This window comes from Euprymna scolopes, chromosome 2 (genome assembly GCF_053919585.1).
Source record: "Euprymna scolopes isolate OS-2025 chromosome 2, ASM5391958v1, whole genome shotgun sequence".
Classification (NCBI taxonomy): domain Eukaryota; kingdom Metazoa; phylum Mollusca; class Cephalopoda; order Sepiida; family Sepiolidae; genus Euprymna; species Euprymna scolopes.
In genome coordinates this window covers 93,225,070-93,242,308 of record NC_136483.1, presented here as the reverse complement: position 1 = coordinate 93,242,308, position 17,239 = coordinate 93,225,070, and the positions used below count along the sequence as shown (strand labels likewise).

Sequence of the window (17,239 nt, the reverse complement as noted above, 5' to 3'; positions counted from 1 at the left end):
TATATATATATATATATATATATATATAAATGGAAATGTATAAAAAAGAATAAGAACAGTATAAACGCTTGCAACTTTTCTTTGTTCGTTTTATATTGGTGACGTTCAGGAATACAAAATAATATTATGAAAAATATTTGTTAAACTTCTTTACAGGTACATAATTTTCGACCGATCCTTCAGTCTTCATCGGAGTAGTTATATATATATATAATAGCAAATAGTTAATAAAATATGTTAAAAACACTTTCAAAATGAGTTAAAAACATATTTAATTTAAAAAAAAAACGCTAAATAGTTATGTAGTTCTTAATCCGCAGAATTTCGAAGAAATACTTTCCTTCTAATCAGCGGGTAAGATTTAGCAAAATGCGGGATCGGATTTTGCTTGCAAATGTATTTGATGAAACTACAAGTAAGTCAAAGGTCTTACTTGATAAGAAAAAAGGAAGTAGAGGGAATAGGGCGAAGAAAAAAGTGATTTCACGTGAATGGATAGTCGGGTGAAAGGTAAAGTATAAGCCCTATCTTCTATTTGGTTTTATCGAGCTTTTACAACTGGTTGAGATTACGTTATAAATATTTATTCTTTTATATTTATAACATTGACAAGTTTTAAAAGCGGGCGGGCAAAAGAATATTTGTCTTACTACAAAAAATGCTAGTTTTATACTGGTATTTTTAAACCCATTTCATTTTTGTTGATGAGGAGAGTTTGTTTTAAGAAAATATTTTTTAATCAAATTTTTGTTCCAGACATCTTGTCTATGTTCCTCGTTTCCGAAACGACCGTACAGTCTATTGATTTTGTGTGTTTTCCTGTTAAATCTGATTTTGAATTCTAAATTATGAATTATTTTTCTCAATATTAAAATAGCTCTAGGATATCTATGCCTATCGAGCTTTCAATACATTCACTACCTACTAGATTACAATAAACTCTGCTGCTTAGACTCTAGGTTTGATTCTCTCAAAATTATGTATATATATATATATATATATATATATATATATATATATATATATATATATATATATATATATATATATGTCACCTTTACTGTAAATGATGCTTAGAGCTACTAGCATAAGCATTATAATGAGACACATTTCATTTGAATATTTCGTTTGAAACATTGCATTCAATTTCTATAAATACCTGTTAGTAAATAGTATTAGCCTGAGGCAAATATCACAGGTTATTTCTCATCATAATGATTTCAAGTAAATTAGTTTATATATTCATCTTCGTTATGAAACTATGTATTACAGAATGTATGACTAAGTTAAAACCAAGGTTTTCCGGGGTGATTTAAAGTTAATCAGTAAATAAAGATAAATAACATTGGAATTCGGGTAAATTTATCCAAACTTGTGGATAATATTTTAAAGAATAGTTTTATAAAGTAAAGTTAAGACAATTAAGTAATTCGCCATTAAACAAGTAAGATCCCAAACAGGCTAGTAATCTATATAATTATCAACTTCAAATAATCTTATAACGGATGTTGTAACCCAACATCCGCTTTAGGAATTCTGGTTGCGACTCGTACATAAACATACACCCATACCAGTGTAAATAAACACAAATCGCTACTTTTCAAGAAGTTGACCTGCGTACTGAAATTTTAACGTTATTATTTAGAAATTATTATTTAACCTGGGAAGAGTGGGGGTGTTTTGCAACTATTCGGTATATTGTCGCAATTTTATTACGAATAAATCCACTTTAATCCGTTTACAACGTAATGTTTTACTGTGTACGTTTTAAGCGTCCCGATTATTTTTGTTGCGTTTAAATTATCAAAATAAACAATTGTCAATACACTCGACTTTTTTGGCATCGTTCGTTTCAGTATTACGCTTAACTTATTGTAACGCAATTTTATTACAAGAAATGTACTTTAACCCGTTGGCAACCATAAGAGCTTTTTACAACGGTGTATTACGCACCGCCTTTCATTTTTTTTAATTTATTCTCCATTTTTTAATACACCTTTCTTTACAAAACATTCATACACGCTCTTCTACACTACCAACATAAATAAATAACCCGTGGATGTCAACAGCTTGAAACGTCAAAATGTAAGAGAAGAGCTGGTGAATGCTCTCAATTAGAGACTTGCTGAACGAACCGGAGATGTAAACTCTGATCGGATGTCCTTCAAAGAAACTGTTTATGAAACATCCAAAGGGTGCCTCGGGCTGTTCGGGAAACGCCATGTGGAATGGTTCGATGAGAACTTCGAAGAAATCAAACCACTCATCAACCATCAAAGCAAAGTACGCTAAGCAAAACAACAAGCTCCAGAGCAGATGTAGGGAACTTAAGAACAGTTGGTGGATGGCTAAGGCTGCTGAACTACAGATTCCGGCTGACACCAATGACATGAAGGGTTTCTATGGGAGTATGAAAGCAGTCTGGGGCCTGTGAGCCATCCAGATCAACCGCTTGCAAGCGACAATTCCACTCGGTATTTATAAACACACAGAAAAGCACATCCGTATCCATGCGCCAACCAGCATACGCCTATGTACAAATATATACATAAACACATATACATATCTTAAAAAACCTCCATGAACCCGCATAGATGCACACACACACACACACACACGCACACACACACGCACATATATATGCATGATGCTAGTTGACCATCCAGCTTCTTACGCGGGTGGTTCTTTATTTTTATTTTGCGTCTCAGTTTGCATCTTGCTTGTGTTCGGATCATAATATGGTCAGTATTGCAGTTTGCTCCCCTGATTGCTCTCGTGTTCAGGATATCTGGGAAGCCACGTTGACGAGTGATGAGGAAGCCAATGAGGTGCCAATGTTTTCTTCTAGGGTGTATCCAGTTCTTGTGAACAGGGTTGTGTTTAAAGAAGGTGTTGGTTATGCAAAGCTGACGCTCAGTGCAAAGTGAAAGGAGGAGCTTCCTATTTGAGTTGGCTTTCCCGTATCCAAATCACCTTAGTGTTCTGGGCCAGGTTATATAATCCTGTCCTACCTTGGTGTTAAAGTCTCCCATGAGTATGATCTTATCCGGTTTTGGTACGTATGCAAGTGTACTGTCTAACTGATGGTAGAAGATATCAATAGTTTTCTGAGAGGTTGTCATAGTCGGAGAAAATCTAGCTATCAGGGCACACCAATGGTCTTCTGATAAAGATAGAATGAGTGTCATCAGCCTGCAATGTATCGTATGTGGCACTTCTATCAGTTTCGTCACTAGCTCGTTTTTGATGGCTAGTCCGACACCGGACTCGCCTCTCTCGCTATAGGCCTTGCAACTCCAGTAAATGGTGTAGCTGGACTCTCTAATTGAACCGCTCTCTTTGAACCTGACTTCACTCAGGGCAGCAATATCGATGCCATATTTTTCTAATTCGATCGATATAATCGCACATCTTCTTTCTGGTCTTGCCGAATCAGACCTGTCAAGCATCGTATGTTCCACGATACAAACTTGAAGTTGTATTATCCTGGGCGACGCCCTGCCAGTATGAGTTCTTTTTCTGGTTTCCTTTCATGGTTCGTACGGAATTTGCTGACAAGATAGTTTAAGGATGAAGTGGGTTTTGCCAGTTGCCATTTCACCCTTCTCCTCCAATGGGGTACGCCAGAGTGGCAAGGATTGCCCAAGACGAGTCAGCAGCTAATTTGTCGCAGTGACTAGCCAGAATGAGTATTATCAACTTTCTCAAACAGAGCGTCACCGTTTCTGGTTTTTCTTTCTGGGTTAAGCTATCCCATAGATCCCTGCACTGTTAGCCTGAAGTTCAGTTTCCAGTGGCGTCCGCCTGGAGGTCAGCACAGAGTCTTGACTCACAGCTACACTTTCGTACATCTGTCAATCCCTTGGGTGATCGGTTTAGCAGTGCTGGTGGATGACAGACCATGCGATTCACTGGATCGCGTTATGGAACCGATCGCGCGCACACACACACACACACACACATACACACACACGTATATACACACACGCATATGTATATGCGTATACCACTTTCCTCACTGACAAATGCGAGCTTCTAAAACGATGGACTGACCATTTCAAAACATTGCTAAACGAGACGCCAGACATTGACAAACGAGCAATAATCAACCTCCAGCAGTTCCTGACACAGCAGTGAGTGGGCAGATGCATTGACTCAGATGAAATCTGCAAAGCAGTGTTGATGTTACAGGATGCCAAATCAGAAGGGTCTGACGGAATATACCCTGAGATCATCAAGCGCAAAGGAAAAAAACTACTTAGCACTCTCTGCACAATCATACAGAGTGCCTGAACCACTGCAACTGTCCCTCAAAATTTGAAAGACGCACAGCTAGTGAATATATTCCAAAAGGGAGATCGCAGGCTGTGCGGTAACTACAGGGGTATATCACTGCTCTCAGTCCCTAGGAAAGTGTTCGCTCATGTTCTACTGAACAGGTTTACAGCGCACGCTGAAACCTTGCTACCTTAGGCACAATGTGGATTCCGTGCAAACAGAAGCACAACGGATATGATCTTCTCACTCAAATAGATCCAGAGGATGTACATGATCTTTGTGGATTTTACGAAGGCTTTCGGCATGGTGGATCGAAGCACACTTTGGGATGTCTTGCTGAAGCTTGGTTTTCCTGCACACTTCACCAGCCTGGTCAGAGCCCTTCATTCAGGCATAAAAGCCACAGTTAAGTTGAAGGGCGAGCTCTCCGATCTTTTCGACGTGAAGAATGGTGTCAGACAGGACTGTCTCCTCGCTCAAAACCCTCTTCTCACTCTACCTGCCAGTTGTGCTTCGGCATGCCTTTAGAAATTGTGATAAGGGTGTTTTATACGATCTAGGCCGGGAGCAGACCTTTTCAATGTCAATGCATACACATCCGCAAATAAAACAAAAAAGATACTCGTACGGGAGCTCATGTTTGCTGATGACAAGGCATTTGTAGCACATAGTCACGAGGATGCTCAGAACATAATAACTCGCTTCGCAGGAAAAGCCAAGGCCTTAGAATTGAAGATTAACATCAAGAAAACCGAAATGATGTATCAACAATCCCCTGTATCACCAGCAACAGGCCAGCCAATTAAGATTCAAAACCAGGAGCTTTACAATGTCAGCAAATTCAAATACCTTGGTAACACGGTCATGAACAACAACAAAATGGGCGAGGAGATTTCTACAAAGAATGGCTAACGGCTCGATATCCTATGGAAAACTCAAGCAGAATATCTGGCAAAATAAAGACCTGACTTTCAGAACAAATGCTTGGTGTACCGCGTCATCGTCCTGTCGGTACTCTTATACCGTGCAGAAACTTGGCCAGTGTACAAACTGGTAGCCCGCAAGCTCAACACCTATATGATGACACACCTCCGGCAGATTGTAAATGCCAGGTGATATAACTTTGTCATCAACAGGGAGAGTCTATCATAAGCCAACCTCCCAAGCATGTATGACCTGCTCATCCAGAAAAAAAAACCTGAGATGGGCCGGGCACGTAAACAGAATGGAGAACTCCAGGCTACCAAAACAGATTCTGTTTTCACAACTCGAAGGTGGGGTACGAGGCATAGGCAGACATAAGCTCAGGTTCCGTGACACCGTCAAACGAAATCTAAAGGACATGTTGATTCGTACTGGAAGCTGGCATATACTCAGTCGCGACCGTGACAAGTGGAGTATGATGGTTCACAGGAATTCGTCTTCGAACACGAAGGACATCACATGATATATATATATATATATATATATATATATATATATATATAGATAGATATATTTATATATATATATATATATAAGCGATGGGACTATAGCAACAATATCTATGAGTCTGATAACATTTCTGATTGTTTTACTAATTACCGATTTAGAGATTAAGTGTCCCCTTAAAATTGAAGAAAATATAGGAACATTATGAATGACTTATAATATAAATGAAATACGCTATCAATTTGTCTTACATATCAAGATAAATATGTCGTTTAACAGAATAAATAACCAGAATAAAAGAAATTTACGATTGTTTGACTGTACATGCATCAGTTTATACATACATACATATATATATATATATATATATATATATATATATATATATATATATATATATATATAACTCAAATGATCTTGTAACGATGTATGTAACCCATGTTCCGATTTACGACATCCGGCTTCGCATGCTCGCATGACCTGCGCACTGAAATATTTATGTTATTATTTCGAAATTATTAGTTAGCATGGGAAGAGTGGGGTTTAAAATAAATTAAGCGTTATACAGAAATGAACGATGTCAAAAAAAAAGCAGACATTATTAACAATTGTTTATTTGGATACTTTAAACGCGAAAAAAAAACAAAACCACAATTGAGACGCTGACATATTAACGATATTATTTCGAAATTATTATTTAACGCGGAATATTCAGTGGAGATTAACCACCATATATATTTTATATCTTACTAATTAGCTCAACCTACGTATTGAGCACTGTTGAAGTAAATACTTAAAGTTTACGCATAAATTTATACTTGCGTATATTAATTTTCTGTGAGTAAATGAAGTAATTATATATATATATATATATATATATATATGTTGAATATATATATATATGTTGAATATATATATATATATATATATATATATATATATATATATATATATATATATATATGAAATAAAAATTACAATTAAATTTACCAAAATTATCCTAGATGGTAAAATTAAAGTATATTATAAACATTAAACAAGTAATATTTATAAAGTTATCTCAGCCAGATGTAAAAGCTCGATGAAACCAAATAGGAGATAGAGCTTATAATACGAGCAAACATGTTAAAAACACTTTGACAAGAGTTAAAAGCATATTTAATCTAAAAAGGAAACACTAGATAAGTGGATAGTCCTTTATCCGTGGAGTTTCGAAGAAATAATTTTACCGTCACTGGATTATTTATGACGATAAATAATCCAGTGACGGTAAAATCGATTCACGTGTAATCACCTTTTTCTTCACCATATTCTGCTTCACTTTTGTGTTATCAAGTAAGCTCTTTGACTTACTTGTTGTTTCATCAAATACTTTTGAATGCAAAATCCGATCCTGCATTTTGCTAATTCCAACCCTCTGGTGAGAAGGAAAGTATTTCTTCAAAACTCCGCGGATTAAGGTCTATCCACTTATCAAGCGTTTCCTTTTCAAGTTAAATATGTGTTTAACTCTTTTTCAAAGTGTTTTTAACATGTTTTATTAACTGTTTGCTCGCATATATATATATATATATATATATATATTAAGATAAAGAAGGGCCAACTATCTCCATTTTCCATTACTGTTGATAACCATGTTCTGTGTTATATTTGATAGCAAATATTTTATTTAAAGCGCAGGGCGTTTCCTGATACATTACTTTTTTTTCTGTCCTACGTAAGGGAAAAAATCAATCCGTATGGATTAATTCTATTAAAAAAAATGTTTTGCCATTTTTAGAATACCGCTTTCTTGGAGAACTGGATTGTGTACAGTATAAACCAACTTTGTGTCCAAATCTGTCTCACTCGAAAAAAATAGTTAATATAATGATATAATATTATAAACAGCTTAACTAAATCATTTCTTTCCAAAATGAGATTCTACTTTTAAAAAATTTCGTGTGACTGAACATTCTAAAACAGCTTCACACAAAAAACGAAAACACGAAAATTATTATTTAGAATTCTATATGTTTCATTTTTTACAACTAAACCAAATTCTGACTGCAATGATTACAAAACAACAGTCAACCATTTTCAAAATTTCATATTATATTTCACCTAAAAAGAAACCGCCCATAAATCTGCCTTAAGATTAAAATTAGGCTATTCTTTTACATTCAAATCATATGTGATACAGTATATTCTAAAAGAATTTATATTTTTTCCTACACAATTTCCAGCGTGTCAATACGTAATCACCTGAAAGAAAAAAAACTATACACTCACTTTTGTTTAAAGGGATTAGTTAAAGACTTTCACATACAACTAGCAAAACAATAGTAAATTCTATGTAGTACAATAATCTGCTTACCTTCTATATTGACAAGAACATACAAGTTTTAATATGATACGAATTATAAGGACATTATTGTAGTAAAATATATTTGAATTTTTCAAATATTTTATTTTTATTATGACATTACATTTTTGTCGGCAATCAAATTTTCATTCTTCATCTGTGTATTTGTCTCTTATCAGCGAAGAGAATGTAAATTTAACCGACAAAATTGCTTAATTTAAAACCATGTATAGTTTGATACTCAATTTAAGTCTAAGGTCTTTTATCCGCATATTGAGGAACTGCTTTCATTACAAGTAAACACTACTAAACATACACCAGATTCCAAAATCAAGGAATATCGTCCACCAACCTCTCCCTAGAGTAGAAGTGAAGAAAATCTCAAAGTCCACTAATTCATTGACGTTATTCTTTTCAGGTTTTGCAATATTTTTTTCGTTTTTATATTATATAGATGCACCATTATAAAAAAAAATAAAACTAATAGCTTAATAAGAATAAATATTCATCATTTTAATGTCAGTACCAACAATGTAAACTAAAGTCCAACATGTATATTTTAAAAGATTGTTTGTAAAATCTGAAAGTAAATTAAAGTCTGTCCGAGTCGGATACTGATTCCGATATCCAGAAAAGATCTGTTTTCAGATCTCCGATTTAAATGTCGATTAATCGTACCAACACTAATATATATATATATATATATATATATATATATATATATATATATATATATATACTAGCAAAAGTACCTGTCGTTGACTGGCTTCAAAAACAGTCTACGGAAAATGGACTCTGATTTATGAAAGTATGAGAGGTTATGAAAAGGAAGGTTTGTAAAGAAATAGCTTCGAATTCGGGAGTATCAAAACCAAAGCAAAATATGATGAAAGTAAAAATAAAATAGATAAACCCGTAATTTATTATACCATACCTGTTCACACTGAAACACTTATCACAATATTCTGTGGATCTATATAAAAAAAACTTGTTAAACTTTGTGACATATTTCCATTCTACGGATGTAAGGCGCGAACGAACATCCCATACTTTTATTATACCATATTTCATCAGACTGAAACATAATAATCGAAGTATACTTACGCAGATAGATATGAAAAGTCTTTATCAAAGGTTTTGCCTACTTCCATTCTATTGAGGCCAGGCGCGAACGCAGACCCGACAATTTTATTATACCATCCCTATTTAAGTTAAAGCATACTTATCAAAGTATTATTATGTACATCTATATAAAAAACACTGGTAAACGTTTTTTTTTTATTTTAATTTTTTTTATTTCCATACTTTGTGGACCAGGCGCGTACGCACGCCCCACAATTTTAATGAATCATCATTATGCCAGATTAAACATACCCATTCCTTTGTCTCGATACATCTTCTGTCATTATATGTGATCAGTTTTTTTTATAGTAGTCAACCATATAGAAGCCTAATCGTGACCAGACACACACACAGACGGTTAACTTGATATATATATATATATATATATATATATATATATATATATATATATATATATATATATATATATATATATATATATACAATACGAATACCTTTTTGTTTGATCCTTTTCATGGAATTATCAATGTGGCGATCGTTTTAACAGATTACACAATTATTAATATTTTTAAGTATTACTCTCTCTGTATATGCAACCAATACAACAGCCACGTAAATAGAAAATAATAAATGCAGAAACATTTATTTACGACCAAACATAGTAACTTTTATCTAATGAAAGGCAATATTTTATTTCTTCTTAGTTAGTAAACTATATTTAATTTCTTTAAAGAGCCAAATTTTGCAATTTAGAAAGTTACTCGTCCAGAATCAAACCTTTTTTTTAGTGTGTTTTCTATTTTTATTTGCATTCATACTTTATATTGCATAACAGAAAATATTTTCCTTTAGTTTAAGTTGCTGCTATATATGGAAGTGCTAGTATTTTTTGTCTATTACCTTTTAGAATGTAAAGCTACTCTATTACACAATGTAACATTATTTGGGAAGGGAATCAACATATATAACGGTCATAAATAATTAATGAGCGTGATCCTACAAGGTAGCGCATTGTATATATATATATATATATATATATATATATATATATATATATATATATATTTATATATATAATGCGCTATATATATATATACGTGAAAATGTATGTGTATTTTTCTGTCTAGTCCGTCTGTGTACATTTCTCTATCAAATACCTCTGTCACTTATCGATCTACATACTGAAAATTTGTTATACGGGGTATTGAATTTTGGGAAAATCTTTTAAATGGAGTTTCGGCTAGAAATTTTTCTGTTAAGGGGTCAAAGTTTAACGATATGACCCTTGAAAACTCTTCCAAACTCCTACGTTAATGTTCGGTTTAAACACTTGAAAATTTAGATATATGTTAATGGGACATGGATCTTACTTAATAATTTGAGGTAAATCTAAAACAATAAATATTAAGGAGTAATAATTGGGATCAAAGTTAAAATAAAATTAACCCCTGTGGTCTCTACGAAATTGCTTAGCCAATTTCTGGTCTTAACATTTTAAGTTTTACATAAAGTGTATTCAGACACATGGCAAGATTTTAATCGGTTTTTAGCCGGGAAATAGCTGCCAAGAAGTCAAAGTTCAAAAGATGTTACCTTTGCGATCTCTAGCAAATTAGTAAGCACATTTTGGGTCTAAAAATTTGAAATTTTACAAAAAATATATCCAATCTTGTCGCAAGCAATTTAATCAGTTTTGGGGGCGAAAATATCGCTGTCATGATGTCAGAGTTGAAAGAGATTGTCTTGGCAGACTCTACAAAATTCCTCTGAATATTTGGCGTCGAAACACTTAAAATGTCATATGTAGGTTACTTGGACATGGGGCAAACATTTTAACTTGATTTGAGCCTAAAACAATAAATGTTAAGGCATCATAATTGAGGTCAAAGTTAAAAAAAACCCTGATCTCTGTAGCCTCTACCAACTTTTCTTTATGATAGTTAAGCTAGCCTATTATATAGAAATGCATTATAGTACATATAAACACTTTTTAATATATACATAGGAACAGTATATAGGAGCCGAGCTAATATATATATATATATATATATATATATATATATATATATATATATATATATATAACTCAAATGATCTTGTAACGATGTATGTAACCCATGTTCCGATTTACGACATCCGGCTTCGCATGCTCGCATGACCTGCGCACTGAAATATTTATGTTATTATTTCGAAATTATTAGTTAGCATGGGAAGAGTGGGGTTTAAAATAAATTAAGCGTTATACAGAAATGAACGATGTCAAAAAAAAAGCAGACATTATTAACAATTGTTTATTTGGATACTTTAAACGCGAAAAAAAAACAAAACCACAATTGAGACGCTGACATATTAACGATATTATTTCGAAATTATTATTTAACGCGGAATATTCAGTGGAGATTAACCACCATATATATTTTATATCTTACTAATTAGCTCAACCTACGTATTGAGCACTGTTGAAGTAAATACTTAAAGTTTACGCATAAATTTATACTTGCGTATATTAATTTTCTGTGAGTAAATGAAGTAATTATATATATATATATATATATATATATATGTTGAATATATATATATATGTTGAATATATATATATATATATATATATATATATATATATATATATATATATATATATATATATATATATATATGAAATAAAAATTACAATTAAATTTACCAAAATTATCCTAGATGGTAAAATTAAAGTATATTATAAACATTAAACAAGTAATATTTATAAAGTTATCTCAGCCAGATGTAAAAGCTCGATGAAACCAAATAGGAGATAGAGCTTATAATACGAGCAAACATGTTAAAAACACTTTGACAAGAGTTAAAAGCATATTTAATCTAAAAAGGAAACACTAGATAAGTGGATAGTCCTTTATCCGTGGAGTTTCGAAGAAATAATTTTACCGTCACTGGATTATTTATGACGATAAATAATCCAGTGACGGTAAAATCGATTCACGTGTAATCACCTTTTTCTTCACCATATTCTGCTTCACTTTTGTGTTATCAAGTAAGCTCTTTGACTTACTTGTTGTTTCATCAAATACTTTTGAATGCAAAATCCGATCCTGCATTTTGCTAATTCCAACCCTCTGGTGAGAAGGAAAGTATTTCTTCAAAACTCCGCGGATTAAGGTCTATCCACTTATCAAGCGTTTCCTTTTCAAGTTAAATATGTGTTTAACTCTTTTTCAAAGTGTTTTTAACATGTTTTATTAACTGTTTGCTCGCATATATATATATATATATATATATATATTAAGATAAAGAAGGGCCAACTATCTCCATTTTCCATTACTGTTGATAACCATGTTCTGTGTTATATTTGATAGCAAATATTTTATTTAAAGCGCAGGGCGTTTCCTGATACATTACTTTTTTTTCTGTCCTACGTAAGGGAAAAAATCAATCCGTATGGATTAATTCTATTAAAAAAAATGTTTTGCCATTTTTAGAATACCGCTTTCTTGGAGAACTGGATTGTGTACAGTATAAACCAACTTTGTGTCCAAATCTGTCTCACTCGAAAAAAATAGTTAATATAATGATATAATATTATAAACAGCTTAACTAAATCATTTCTTTCCAAAATGAGATTCTACTTTTAAAAAATTTCGTGTGACTGAACATTCTAAAACAGCTTCACACAAAAAACGAAAACACGAAAATTATTATTTAGAATTCTATATGTTTCATTTTTTACAACTAAACCAAATTCTGACTGCAATGATTACAAAACAACAGTCAACCATTTTCAAAATTTCATATTATATTTCACCTAAAAAGAAACCGCCCATAAATCTGCCTTAAGATTAAAATTAGGCTATTCTTTTACATTCAAATCATATGTGATACAGTATATTCTAAAAGAATTTATATTTTTTCCTACACAATTTCCAGCGTGTCAATACGTAATCACCTGAAAGAAAAAAAACTATACACTCACTTTTGTTTAAAGGGATTAGTTAAAGACTTTCACATACAACTAGCAAAACAATAGTAAATTCTATGTAGTACAATAATCTGCTTACCTTCTATATTGACAAGAACATACAAGTTTTAATATGATACGAATTATAAGGACATTATTGTAGTAAAATATATTTGAATTTTTCAAATATTTTATTTTTATTATGACATTACATTTTTGTCGGCAATCAAATTTTCATTCTTCATCTGTGTATTTGTCTCTTATCAGCGAAGAGAATGTAAATTTAACCGACAAAATTGCTTAATTTAAAACCATGTATAGTTTGATACTCAATTTAAGTCTAAGGTCTTTTATCCGCATATTGAGGAACTGCTTTCATTACAAGTAAACACTACTAAACATACACCAGATTCCAAAATCAAGGAATATCGTCCACCAACCTCTCCCTAGAGTAGAAGTGAAGAAAATCTCAAAGTCCACTAATTCATTGACGTTATTCTTTTCAGGTTTTGCAATATTTTTTTCGTTTTTATATTATATAGATGCACCATTATAAAAAAAAATAAAACTAATAGCTTAATAAGAATAAATATTCATCATTTTAATGTCAGTACCAACAATGTAAACTAAAGTCCAACATGTATATTTTAAAAGATTGTTTGTAAAATCTGAAAGTAAATTAAAGTCTGTCCGAGTCGGATACTGATTCCGATATCCAGAAAAGATCTGTTTTCAGATCTCCGATTTAAATGTCGATTAATCGTACCAACACTAATATATATATATATATATATATATATATATATATATATATATATATATATATACTAGCAAAAGTACCTGTCGTTGACTGGCTTCAAAAACAGTCTACGGAAAATGGACTCTGATTTATGAAAGTATGAGAGGTTATGAAAAGGAAGGTTTGTAAAGAAATAGCTTCGAATTCGGGAGTATCAAAACCAAAGCAAAATATGATGAAAGTAAAAATAAAATAGATAAACCCGTAATTTATTATACCATACCTGTTCACACTGAAACACTTATCACAATATTCTGTGGATCTATATAAAAAAAACTTGTTAAACTTTGTGACATATTTCCATTCTACGGATGTAAGGCGCGAACGAACATCCCATACTTTTATTATACCATATTTCATCAGACTGAAACATAATAATCGAAGTATACTTACGCAGATAGATATGAAAAGTCTTTATCAAAGGTTTTGCCTACTTCCATTCTATTGAGGCCAGGCGCGAACGCAGACCCGACAATTTTATTATACCATCCCTATTTAAGTTAAAGCATACTTATCAAAGTATTATTATGTACATCTATATAAAAAACACTGGTAAACGTTTTTTTTTTATTTTAATTTTTTTTATTTCCATACTTTGTGGACCAGGCGCGTACGCACGCCCCACAATTTTAATGAATCATCATTATGCCAGATTAAACATACCCATTCCTTTGTCTCGATACATCTTCTGTCATTATATGTGATCAGTTTTTTTTATAGTAGTCAACCATATAGAAGCCTAATCGTGACCAGACACACACACAGACGGTTAACTTGATATATATATATATATATATATATATATATATATATATATATATATATATATATATATATATATATACAATACGAATACCTTTTTGTTTGATCCTTTTCATGGAATTATCAATGTGGCGATCGTTTTAACAGATTACACAATTATTAATATTTTTAAGTATTACTCTCTCTGTATATGCAACCAATACAACAGCCACGTAAATAGAAAATAATAAATGCAGAAACATTTATTTACGACCAAACATAGTAACTTTTATCTAATGAAAGGCAATATTTTATTTCTTCTTAGTTAGTAAACTATATTTAATTTCTTTAAAGAGCCAAATTTTGCAATTTAGAAAGTTACTCGTCCAGAATCAAACCTTTTTTTTAGTGTGTTTTCTATTTTTATTTGCATTCATACTTTATATTGCATAACAGAAAATATTTTCCTTTAGTTTAAGTTGCTGCTATATATGGAAGTGCTAGTATTTTTTGTCTATTACCTTTTAGAATGTAAAGCTACTCTATTACACAATGTAACATTATTTGGGAAGGGAATCAACATATATAACGGTCATAAATAATTAATGAGCGTGATCCTACAAGGTAGCGCATTGTATATATATATATATATATATATATATATATATATATATATATATATATATATATATTTATATATATAATGCGCTATATATATATATACGTGAAAATGTATGTGTATTTTTCTGTCTAGTCCGTCTGTGTACATTTCTCTATCAAATACCTCTGTCACTTATCGATCTACATACTGAAAATTTGTTATACGGGGTATTGAATTTTGGGAAAATCTTTTAAATGGAGTTTCGGCTAGAAATTTTTCTGTTAAGGGGTCAAAGTTTAACGATATGACCCTTGAAAACTCTTCCAAACTCCTACGTTAATGTTCGGTTTAAACACTTGAAAATTTAGATATATGTTAATGGGACATGGATCTTACTTAATAATTTGAGGTAAATCTAAAACAATAAATATTAAGGAGTAATAATTGGGATCAAAGTTAAAATAAAATTAACCCCTGTGGTCTCTACGAAATTGCTTAGCCAATTTCTGGTCTTAACATTTTAAGTTTTACATAAAGTGTATTCAGACACATGGCAAGATTTTAATCGGTTTTTAGCCGGGAAATAGCTGCCAAGAAGTCAAAGTTCAAAAGATGTTACCTTTGCGATCTCTAGCAAATTAGTAAGCACATTTTGGGTCTAAAAATTTGAAATTTTACAAAAAATATATCCAATCTTGTCGCAAGCAATTTAATCAGTTTTGGGGGCGAAAATATCGCTGTCATGATGTCAGAGTTGAAAGAGATTGTCTTGGCAGACTCTACAAAATTCCTCTGAATATTTGGCGTCGAAACACTTAAAATGTCATATGTAGGTTACTTGGACATGGGGCAAACATTTTAACTTGATTTGAGCCTAAAACAATAAATGTTAAGGCATCATAATTGAGGTCAAAGTTAAAAAAAACCCTGATCTCTGTAGCCTCTACCAACTTTTCTTTATGATAGTTAAGCTAGCCTATTATATAGAAATGCATTATAGTACATATAAACACTTTTTAATATATACATAGGAACAGTATATAGGAGCCGAGCTAATATATATATATATATATATATATATATATATATATATATATATATATATATAACTCAAATGATCTTGTAACGATGTATGTAACCCATGTTCCGATTTACGACATCCGGCTTCGCATGCTCGCATGACCTGCGCACTGAAATATTTATGTTATTATTTCGAAATTATTAGTTAGCATGGGAAGAGTGGGGTTTAAAATAAATTAAGCGTTATACAGAAATGAACGATGTCAAAAAAAAAGCAGACATTATTAACAATTGTTTATTTGGATACTTTAAACGCGAAAAAAAAACAAAACCACAATTGAGACGCTGACATATTAACGATATTATTTCGAAATTATTATTTAACGCGGAATATTCAGTGGAGATTAACCACCATATATATTTTATATCTTACTAATTAGCTCAACCTACGTATTGAGCACTGTTGAAGTAAATACTTAAAGTTTACGCATAAATTTATACTTGCGTATATTAATTTTCTGTGAGTAAATGAAGTAATTATATATATATATATATATATATATATATGTTGAATATATATATATATGTTGAATATATATATATATATATATATATATATATATATATATATATATATATATATATATATATATGAAATAAAAATTACAATTAAATTTACCAAAATTATCCTAGATGGTAAAATTAAAGTATATTATAAACATTAAACAAGTAATATTTATAAAGTTATCTCAGCCAGATGTAAAAGCTCGATGAAACCAAATAGGAGATAGAGCTTATAATACGAGCAAACATGTTAAAAACACTTTGACAAGAGTTAAAAGCATATTTAATCTAAAAAGGAAACACTAGATAAGTGGATAGTCCTTTATCCGTGGAGTTTCGAAGAAATAATTTTACCGTCACTGGATTATTTATGACGATAAATAATCCAGTGACGGTAAAATCGATTCACGTGTAATCACCTTTTTCTTC

The 17,239-nt window shown here is 31.6% G+C and overlaps 1 protein-coding gene across 1 annotated transcript; it reads right to left on the bottom strand.

Moving 5' to 3' along the window:
- Positions 1-2,969: 2,969 nt before the first annotated feature.
- Positions 2,970-3,449, bottom strand: LOC145240031 (protein CFDP2-like). Its single transcript, XM_080103622.1, has one exon. The coding sequence runs from the start codon at positions 3,447-3,449 to the stop codon at positions 2,970-2,972; it is 480 nt and encodes a 159-aa protein (XP_079959748.1).
- Positions 3,450-17,239: the final 13,790 nt, after the last annotated feature.